The sequence below is a fragment of the Nicotiana tabacum genome, chromosome 1 (assembly GCF_000715075.1).
Source record: "Nicotiana tabacum cultivar K326 chromosome 1, ASM71507v2, whole genome shotgun sequence".
Lineage (NCBI taxonomy): Eukaryota > Viridiplantae > Streptophyta > Magnoliopsida > Solanales > Solanaceae > Nicotiana > Nicotiana tabacum.
Genome location: NC_134080.1, coordinates 190,836,778 through 190,848,213, shown reverse-complemented (window position 1 = coordinate 190,848,213; position 11,436 = coordinate 190,836,778). Strand labels below are relative to the sequence as shown.

At 33.5% G+C, this 11,436-nt stretch overlaps 1 protein-coding gene across 8 annotated transcripts; it reads left to right on the top strand.

Moving 5' to 3' along the window:
- The first annotated feature begins 6,995 nt into the window (after nt 1-6,995).
- LOC107761031 (jasmonoyl--L-amino acid synthetase JAR6) lies at nt 6,996-10,624 on the top strand. Of its 8 annotated transcripts, none has more exons than XM_016579186.2 (5): nt 6,996-7,052; nt 7,972-8,283; nt 8,377-8,478; nt 8,767-9,560; nt 10,007-10,624. In XM_016579186.2, the coding sequence occupies exons 2-5, from the start codon at nt 7,979-7,981 to the stop codon at nt 10,546-10,548; spliced, it is 1,743 nt and encodes a 580-aa protein (XP_016434672.1). In that variant the 5' UTR covers nt 6,996-7,052; nt 7,972-7,978; the 3' UTR covers nt 10,549-10,624. The 8 variants fall into 8 exon arrangements, with proteins under 8 accessions (XP_016434672.1, XP_016434671.1, XP_016434668.1 ...); XM_016579185.2 differs by having other exon boundaries at nt 6,999-7,052; nt 7,959-8,283; XM_016579182.2 differs by lacking the exon at nt 6,996-7,052 and adding an exon at nt 7,063-7,128.
- The last annotated feature ends 812 nt before the right edge of the window (nt 10,625-11,436 follow it).

The window sequence follows — 11,436 nt, the reverse complement described above, 5'->3', positions numbered from 1 at the left end:
GAGAAGGAGCAGGTATGGGTGCAGGTTCACTTGATGGTTTGACATTTTTCTTTGATTTGGGCTTCATGTTCTTAGATTTGGCTTCAGTATTGGATGATAATTTTGCTTTAGAAGTGGTTTGGCTGGATTTAGGCATGGTGATAAAAGAGGAAAATCAATAAAGGGATAGGGAGAATTATTTCTTGATTCTTGCTTAGGCTTTGAGAGAAACAGTAAGGTTTGAGAAACTGAACATACGGGGATTTTAAAGACGTTGCTCTTGATTTGACTGGAAGAGAGAGAGAGAGAGAGAGAGAGAGACCAAATTTGAGTTCTAACGGGACTCTAATAACGGTTACTTTGAGTGTTAAGATTTCAGGAGTAATTAAATTCTAACTGCTCTAGAATTTCCCCTTACTCTTTAACTAGATGACAACTAAAAGTGATGCTAACATGACTAGAAGGTCTGAGCATAGAAGTAATTTAGGATATTAAGTCCTAGTGAATTAAGACAAAATGGCACATACTTAAGTCAAAGAACCAACCTCGTAGTAACTCCGTACTCATTTCTGCAATAAAGCTTCAGTACTACAAGTTAGTATCATACAACATAGTTATGAGCTACATTTTTCTAGGCAAGTGTGTGTGCTTAATACAAGCAGGAGACCGAATCAAACACATTGTACTTGACTATTTATATCTAATTATACTTTTTCTAGCTAATAATTGGGGCAAGACTGAATTAAACACATTGTACTTGACTATCAACATCTAATTATACCTTTTCTAGCCAATAATTGGGGTTCAACTAGTTGGGGTATTGATTAGACCTAGTCCAGTCTATTCCTTTCAAAGTGATCCCTAGTCAGAGCTTATTAAAAATATCTGCAATTTGGTCTTCAGTTTTACAAAAGTTAATTGAGATATTCTCTTTTTCAATATTGTCTATGAGAAAGTGGTGTCTAATGTCAATGTGTTTGGTTCTCTTGTGCGGACATGAATTTTTAGCAATGTTTGTTGACTATGGATTGGGAGTGGATTAGCTTCTAGAAAAGCCTGCTTCATTTCTTCAATGAATCTTTTACCCAGGATTTTTCCTTTGTTGGGACCCTTTTCTCGTTTCTCTTTTTCAGCTCGTTCTTTCCTCCATTCAATTTCCCATATTGGGCAGTCCTTGACCATGTGGTCTAATTTGCTACACTTGTAGCACCTATCATAATTTGCTTTGTCGATATGCTTGGGCTTACCGTTGGTCTCTCTCTTAGATGCATTTTTGGAGTTTTTCATAAACTTCTTGAATTTAGCAAACATTTCTAGGTCAGGATCATCACTGTCAGATTCATCTTCCTCCGATGCTTTAAGGACCAAGGCCTTATCCCTCTTTGGTTCTTCCTTACGTAGTTCTATCTTTCTCATTTCATGAGCCTTTAAGTTTCCAACCAACTCATCAAGTGAGATATTGTCCAGCTCCTTGGATTCCTGAATAGCTGTGACTTTTGATTCCCATGAAGCTGGAAGGATCCATAGACCTTTTCTAACCAACTCTTCTGAGGTGAACACCTTCCCAAGTGACGTCAGTTGACTAATTATTATGGTAAACCTAGTCATCATCTCCTGGATGGGCTTAGACTCCTTCATGGAAAAGAGCTCATATTTTCTCATAAGTAATTCTATCATTGATCTCATCATTTGGTTTGTTCCTTCATGAGCAGTTTGGAGCGCATCCCAAATCTCTTTTGCATTGGAGCAAGCATATCATTTTCTTGTAATCATCAGGACCAAGTCCACATATAAGAATTTTCTTAGCCTTTGCATTCTTCTCCATCATTCTGAAATCTGCTGCCACAAATTCAGAGGGGTCCTTAGGAACTATTTCATTTTGCGCATTTTGTTTTGTAGGAGTTAATGGATCTAGGCTCACTATGGTGTTCATAGTCTTCAGCTGTCAGGAAATCTTCTATTCTTGCTTTCCACCAACGTAATATTTTTCATTGAACAGGGGTGATCTAGTAATTTATTGTCCTCCATTAATTACAGTGGAGCACTCATTTTGCTTTCAAGATTTCTCTAGATGTTAGCCGTGTGTATTAGAGAACCCTCTCTAATACCAATTGTTAGTTTGAGTACCCTTATGAATTACTAAAGAACTTGGTTCTTTACCTTACTCCTTAACGTGAATTAAAATAAGCCATAAAGTAAAAAATAATAATTTTACGTGGAAAATTACCTGGCTCAAAAGGTACAAAAACTACGACCTACTGTACATGATTTTCAACTTTAACTCCACTAGAACAATGAGCCAAATATATCGATTATAAGACTGTAACCCAATACTCTCCAGTACCCCTACTACATCTGTTTGATTTGCAAGTTACTCTAACCTGTAGCACAAACACTCACTCCAATTCATTAATTATTTTTAACACTTTGATTACAACTCGATTTCCTAAAATACATTCACTAGACTGGCTCAAGAAGAACACAACACTGGTACTTGACTAAAGTGTATAAAATGTAGTTCTTCGGTTGAGTGCAATAGGATAATCTCAGCAGTCCAGATAGATAGCATGTAAATGCCTGGACTCCAAGATCTTCTAGGAGTCCTATGCGTATCAGCTTCTCGTTTGATAGGACTCCACAAGTCTTGGGACTCTTGTCCCTCACTTATTTATGTATATCTTCTTAGGCAATAATATTTATCATGTGTAGCAGCCTTCTTCCACCAAACTCGAATCTGGATAATTTTGAGATAAAGTTACTATCTTGAAAAGATGTACAATCATCAACCTTGAGGAGCTGGTTCCCGAGGCGGCTCAACCCTAAAGCCATAAAGTATTGGCTTTAGACCCCCCAAAAAGTTAAGGCCCAAAATTAATCATGATAAATAATTGTATATACTTTTGTAGTGAAAAATAAATTTTTGCAATCATATTTTGTCAATTTTTATCAATCAATCATTACGTCCATATTTTCAAAGTTCATAAAATGTCAAAATGTGATTATGTTGAAAGAATCAACAAACTGCCATATATTTGAAAAAGAAAATATTATTCATTTGGAAAGGAGGATAGAGTCCAGCACAGCAGTTAGTAACTTAGTAAAAAAAAATTTGAACTAAAACCTAAAATATCTAGCGAATGTTATAATCAAAATAACATTTACAAATACTTAAAAATGATTTTGTAAGCTCAATTTTTATAGAATTTGAAAAAAAACGTCTCCTGAATAGCAATAATGGACCAGGAAGATTGTTAAATGTTAATTATGAGTTGAAATATGTAGTTTTAAGTGTAACGATTTTTTACATTTTATACTCATATACAACTTAAATTTGTGCGTAGGAAGGTCTAGTGACCAGTGGTAGATTTGGAGCATAACATATGGACTTAAACGAATTTAGTAGTTTTTTATTTCAACAATCACACACACACACACACACATATATATATATATATATATATATAACTAAATGTTCATAAATATTTTAAATTCAATAATTATTTATAGTAATAATTAAAATTATATTAACTCGTAAGCTTGAAATTCTAAATTCTCCTCAGCGTGAAAGAAATCATGTCGGCATTCTAAACAGCAAAAAGAATGGTCTCATATTATGGGGCCTTCATTTATTATGAACTGAGGTATCAATGCACTCAATTGCATAAAGACCAGACTAAAAGTTACTATACTTTGTGAGCTAAAATGGAGTTCTCCAAATACTCTCGAATCATTTATCCCTCCACCAATATTCACTTCATTTATAATCCTCCGATCCAACAATTTTATCTTTGATACAATTATTAAGGAAATATGAATTTCTGGACAAAAATAAAGATGTATTCATTAAATTAACATTAATTAATTGTTACCTTCACGCATTGAAATATGTAAATAAGGACAAATTTTGAAAATATAAAATTAATTTTTTCTTGATTATGTAAATGGACACTTATTTTGGACCAAAATAAAATGATAAAATAGTTAATTATTATGGACCGGAGGGAGTACTACTTTTGTTTCAATTTAAGTATTTTAGTATACGTTACGAAAACGTCATTTTTTTTTAATATTCAGTAACTTTTAATTTGAATATTTTCATTTTACTTCAAATGGCATTCTTTATAGAAATAACATGACATATTAATTAAGATACAAGATTCAAAGAGCAATTATGGTAAGTTATGCACATTTAATTTAAACTATAAAAATAAAGTAAAAACTCTTTATATTTTCTAAATTTTGTGTTTAATTTAACTCAGACACTGTAAAATTAGTGGCCGCGGAGGGGGGGAATAGGGGGGGGGTGTAATTCATGATTTTTCTCCTTCAGAAATCCAAATTGTGCGAGTCCTAAGGCTCAAAGCCACCATTGTCCACAAACTTGTACATCTTCTCAAAAAGTTCCAATTTTAACACGTGTCGTTTCTTTGATCAGTGAAGTTCCCACAAAATATAAAGTCAGATTAGACCTTAAGGGTCGTTTGGTTTGAATCGAGAAAAGTTATTACATAATTTTTAAGAAGAATGTATGAGTTATTTCAGCACTAATTACTTCACTCTCTACAAGGTATAAGTTATTCCGGTACTAATTTTAATCCTGAAATAACTTATATTAGGTTTGCTAACCAAACAAAATATTAAGGTGGTATTAATTTTTTATACTAGCGCTATACCTACTTGTACCTCGTAACAAAGGACCCGTAAGAATACTTTTTCGTCACTTTGTTTCCATTTTTCTTTTGAACACTAATCATTTCAAGTCTATTTTAGTATGTAATATTCTAGTTCACTCCCTTCCTCTGACTTTTATTTTTTCTTTGTGTTTAAAGGGCAACTAACACCAACATGAGTTGCCGTGTGGTGATTATGTCACAAATCACCATAAGAAATGGCCACCGGTTGTTCTGATGATGCATTTATGAACAATTGCATATTACTCAATATTTGGACCAAGATCGCCATATTTTAAAGTTTAAGTTATATATACGGTTAGTATCAAATTATATTTAGCTGTTGTAATATCGATTATTGTAAATTTGTAATCTTACCAAGAAGAAAAACACAAGAAACAATTTATTGAAATATTTATTACACATTTATTACTTCATGTTACTCCCCAATAAAGAACATACCATATATCAATATATATATATATATATATATATATATATATATATATATATATTGATATATGCTGGGATCGGAACGCAAGCCGCAATAAACAACCTACCATAGAATTCAACAAATAAATTACAAGTATCCTTAATTTGTTACTCCCCAATAAAGAACATACCATAAACATCAACAAATAAAATACAATCATGCTTTAATTTATTATCTTCCCCAGTAAATAACATACCATAAAAGTCAACAACCAAATTCAGTTATTTAATTTGATAAAATCACAAATATGTACTCTCCCCGTTTCAATACATGTGAACATGTTTGACTTGACACGGAGTTTAAGAAAAAATGAAGACTTTTTAAAATTTGTAGTCCTAAACAAGTCAAAAAGAGGCCCAGAATATTTGTGTGGTTATAAAAGCATCTCATTAAGGGTAGAATTGTAAGTTTAAGCTAAATTGTTACCAAATTTAGAAAGAGGTCATTCTTTTTAGAACGAGACCAAAAAGGAAATAAGTTCACATAAACTGGAACAGAGAGAGTAGTTTATTTGCATGTTGGTGTCAACACTCAATTGTTAGATTATATAATAGTACTAGTTTATCACATTAAGTAGATTTATTAGTGAGATACGAATATACTTCTTCCGTCCAAGTTTACGTGTCCTTTAAGAAATAATAAAGAACATGATAATTTTACTATATCACCCCTATTTATATATGTTGAAAAATAAATTGAAAATAAGTAATACTTAATAAGAAGGGTAAAATAGGTCTAAATGGTAAATTATCCATTAATTTTTAAATCTGGAAAAGTAAAAATGAACATCTATTTTCAATATAGTGGATAAGTAAACTTTGGCAGAGGGAGTACTTATTTAACTACTCATAGCTAAGCTGTTGAGATTTATATGCAAATAAGGTCATGCTATGTATTCCCTCCGTCTCAAATTATCTGTCGTATTTTTTTTTTATATAAGCCCCTTAAGAAATAAGAATTAGAAAGTATTTTGACTATTTTACCCTTATTTATGTACTATTGATATTTGAACAATCATAATATTACCTTACAATTAAGGTATTTGTAGTCTTCAAAATAATTACTACTAAGGGTAAAATAGAAAAAAATAATTAAATTTGTCTTGAACTTTTAAAATGACAAATAATTTGAAATAACTATTTTCTAAAATCATAAGGGATAATTTGAGATGAATGGAGAATTAACTAACTTGCTATAAATATACCTCCGAATTACTGTACTATTTTTATCGGCATGTACAAAAGATAAAGATAGGCCTTAAATTTTGGGAAGGTAACATCGTTCGAAAGGAGAGTGATCTTATGACATTAGAAAAGACCCAATTACCTGTTTTTTTGCCAATAAAGGCCGACTTCCTCATACTTCCCTTCCATTTGCTCCGTCCATTTTAATTTAGATAACGTAGTTTGGTTCAGTATTAAGTTTAAAAAAAAAGAATTTTTTTGAAATTTGTGGTTTTAAAAGCTTAACGGCTAAAAGTTTTCTGGGACTATAACGTTTGTGTGGTTAAAAAAACTTCTCATTAAGAATAAAATGAATAAAATAAAAAATTTAAAGTTAAATTATTTTTAAATTTAGAAATATGTCATTTATTTTGGAATCGACTAAAAAAAAGTACCTCGTATAATTTGAAACGGAAAGTATCCATTATCAGCCAAAGCCATTAAACTTTAAATGCCATAAATGGACATATCCCATTTTCCCCTCACAGCATCGACCTAACTATTTCCTTTACAATTCTCTAATCTATATTAGGGGTATTTTTGGTTAACGAAAAGTTCGTGGGGCCCACCTTGGACGGCGTTTGTTGTCATTCACCAGCTATATATATTTCTCTTCACATAATATATTCCCTTAAAAAAAAAACTGAGTCATTTAACTTCTTCATTTCTAAGCAATTTATAACACAGGTATAATAAGCATTACAAATATTCATATGATTACTTTGGTTTTTGGTGACTTTATTGAAACAAGTTCTGCTTTCATGTACTTCAATTTTTGTTTCTTTTTTTGGATTCTAGAGCCTTTTTTCGTCTTTTTAAATATTTTTCCCTTTTTGGAAATTTTTATTTTGGAGCTTTTCTTTGTGAACTTTTTTGGAGTTTGGTCTGATTCTGGAGTTCACTGTGTTTATTTTATTTTAGTTGGTTACAAAAAAACTTTTTTCAATGTTTTTCAGGTTACTTTCCGAATTAAGTAGCACTGAATTGTGAAGTCAGTATGGACTATGGAGTACATTAGTCCTTTCTTTCAGTTACCTTAATCTCTCCCCCCGCCCCCCAAACCACCCCAACCACACACACACACATTTATAGATCATTTTTCTCGTCTTTGTATGTATGTCTAAATAGCTATAGTAAAGATTCCATGGAAGTGTTAGTTTTTCTGTATTTATATGTATGTCTGATAAGCTATAAAAAAGATTCCTCTTTGGATTATTTTATAACAAACATCAAATTGATGTTTTTACCTTTGTCTTTTGTGTACTATGTTCTGATAGCTAACAGTGTAGAACAATCAAGAAAAGGAAAATTTGCAGTCTATGCTTGTTTGACACCTACTTTTATAAGCTAACAAAATCAGAGTTTTAAGGTTCTTATAAACAGCTTTTTAGGAGTTGATTCATAGAATTTTGACTTATCTCATGTATATATCCAATATCCATATAACAACCCCCCCCCCCCCCAACAAAACCCCCAAAACAAAAATAGCCCCAACCCCTTTTCTCAAATTGTATCAATTGCTTACTGGTATTGTGAGCTAATCTATCTTGGTTAGCAATATTCTAAAGTTGAAATCTTTTATTCTTATAATAGGTGTTTATTGTAGGAAAATCATGAAGATGGTGGTAGAGAAGATTGAGACGAAGTTTGATCAAGAAAAAGTGATTGAGGAATTTGAGGATTTGACAAAAGATGGTGGCAGAATTCAAGAAGAGACACTTAAAAAGATACTGGAACAGAATGGAGGGACAGAATATTTGGAGCAATGGGGTTTGAATGGCAGAACTGATCCTCAGACTTTCAAGAATTGTGTCCCTATTGTCACTCACAATGATTTAGAGCCTTATATTCAAAGAATTGCTGATGGTGATCTTTCTCCCATTCTTACTGGAAAACCAGTTGAAACCATCTCATTGAGGTAAAGTAAAAGAGGATCTTTTTCTTTTGTGGGGTTCTTATTTTCTTGATGTTTTTAGAAGTTGAATAAGGAAATTTAGTGGTTGGTTTGCAGTTCTGGTACAACTCAAGGGAAGCCAAAGTTTGTACCTTTCAATGATGAATTGATGGAGTCTACTATGCAGATATTCAAGACCTCTTTTGCCTTTAGGAACAGGTAATGCATTTGTCATTTTGTTCTATGTTCTTTATCTTAGGCAATTTGCTAGTTGGTTCATAAAAATTTCTCTAATAATTGAAGCAGCCATGGAAAGTTAAAGAGTTTAAATGGTGATAAATGTTGGGGGGACACATAACTAGCTTCTGTCACACCTGAGGCTTTTCGATCCCAAGAAAAAGAAAAAGACTGGTCATTCTTTCTTTAAGTAAATTAAATGTTTGGTTTTTTATAACTTACCTAAATGTGGTGGTTCTCTTTTTTTTTTTTTTTTTTTTTCTTCAAAAGAGAATTTCCAATTGGGAATGGAAAGGCTTTGCAGTTTATTTACAGCAGCAAACAGTTCAAAACAAAGGGAGGTTTATCAGCTGGAACAGCCACTACCAATGTGTACAGAAATGCACAATTCAAGAAGACAATGAAAGCAATGTGTACTCCATGTTGTAGTCCTGATGAAGTAATATTTGGCCCTGACTTTCACCAATCGTTATACTGCCACCTTTTGTGTGGGCTCATTTTTCGCGATGAAGTTCAAGTTGTTTCGTCTACCTTTGCCCATAGCATTGTTCATGCTTTTCGAACTTTTGAACAAGTATGGGAAGCACTTGTTGTTGACATAAGAGAGGGAGTCCTGTCGAGTAGAGTCACTGTCCCGTCCATAAGATTAGCCATGTCAAAGTTGCTGAAGCCTGATCCGGAACTGGCTGATACAATTTATAAAAAGTGCTCGAGATTAAGCAATTGGTACGGCTTGATTCCTGAACTCTTCCCAAACACAAGGTACATATATGGTATCATGACAGGATCAATGGAACCTTACTTGAAGAAACTGAGGCATTATGCTGGGGAGTTATCTTTATTGAGTGCAGATTATGGTTCTTCTGAAGGATGGGTTGGAGTAAACGTTAACCCGAAATTGCCCCCTGAGCTAGTCACTTATGCAGTATTGCCAAATATTGGTTATTTTGAATTCATTCCTATCGGGGGAAATCTCAATGGCATGGAGCAAGCAAATTCTCCTGTGGGTCTGACTGAAGTTAAACTTGGCGAAGAGTATGAAATTGTCTTTACCAATTTTGCAGGTACAATTTTCTTGCACCCCTTTTCTTGAAAACTTTGCAAAAAATTATTTTGTGGCAAAATTGCAGGAAACATGATCACCTGCATGTGCCTGCCTGGTATAAAATACTAAATTCTGCTTAGATAGTAAAATTAATGATTTGTTTTTATGCCTTGTTCTGGACTTCAACATGCTTTTCACCCATGTTCTGTTGTTACATATTTGTTCTTATCTCCATACTTGCATGTGCCTGATGTTCATGTCTTTTTGTTGTTAATTATTAGATTATCCAAACTAAGTGGTTATTGAAAAAGATACTTTAGCAGTCTTTGAACGCATAGAATGTTGGAATCTTTTGCTTTTCTAAATAACAACCCAGTAGTGTATCTGTTGCATCACTTGGTCTACTAGATTTTAATAATATGCACGGATAGTTATATTGACGAGTTTATGAATTTGTATATGCAGGTTTATATCGTTATAGACTAGGTGATGTGGTAAAGATAAAAGGCTTCCACAATGGGACTCCAGAGCTCCAGTTTGTATGCAGAAGCAACCTTTTGCTTAGCATTAACATTGACAAGAACACAGAGAAAGATTTACAACTAGCCGTGGAAGCTGCAGCAAAGAGCTTAGTAGACGAAAAACTAGAAGTGGTGGACTTCACGAGCCATGTCAATGTCTCAGCTGATCCGGGACGCTATGTCATCTTCTGGGAACTGAGTGGTGAAGCAACTGATGAAATGTTACAAGACTGCTGCAACTGTTTGGACAGGTCGTTCATCGATGCAGGCTACGTGAGCTCCCGGAAAGTGAATGCAATTGGAGCACTTGAGCTGAGGATTGTGAAGAGGGGAACATTTCATAAGATATTAGATCATTTTGTAGGATTAGGTGGTGCAGTTAGCCAGTTCAAAACCCCTAGGTGTGTTGGTCCAAAGAATAGCTCATTGCTCCAAATACTGTCTAGTAATGTTGCTGAGACCTATGTTAGTAGTGCCTTCTGTTGAACTATTTGTAGCTTTCCTGCTATGTGCAGCCCTACTGGGCATTATTCTCTTAATAATACATTAAATTGTAAGAAAATTGGAGACTAGTTTAACATCTCTAGTTCCATATCCCAGGGACGGCTGTCGCTTATTAGCAGTACACACGAGCAGAGTCCGGAACCTAAATGTTGTTCTTTTTGACTCAAAATACGTTTTTAAGTGTAAAAAAAAAAGTTACATATCTATATAAAACGTTTGAACCGTTAAGGCTAACCGCGTTTTATATAAAACGCTTTAGAAAGTAGCGTTTTACCTTAACCTGAAAAGACTGCTATATAAGACGTGGTACATTGCATCGCTTTATGTAAATCGCAGTAATGAACCGTGTTTTACATGTTAAGTGGGCTCACCAATAATTCTTCTGCGCTTATTGAGATAACAATAATTCAAATATGTAAAACGCTTTTTAAACCGCGTTTTACTTCCAAAAATTTGACCCCCGGATTGGGCATTGCCTTATATAAATGCGTTAAGGGTTTTGATAATTATCATTCAGAAATACTCCAACTTCTTGATAAATTTTTCTTCTTGTTAAATTCTCAAACTTTGTTCATAATGTCTCAAGAGTGAAAAGTAAGGGTTTCATTATATTTGGGGGGGGGGGGAGTTGTGGTTATGAATAACTCAGTGAGCTGTAGTTTATCTCCAAAGAGTCCTGTTAAGTTGCCACTTACAATGGAGTACGATAGACTGGTATCGTTGTTATGCAATAAAATGAGATTGAGCAAACGTTCGGTAAATCTTAAAATAATCGGAAGATATCCGTATTATGTGACTCCGCAAGGGTTTGCTTGTTATTCTGAGTTTAACAACAAAGACGATGAAACTCTGAGATATTTTTTAGGGATT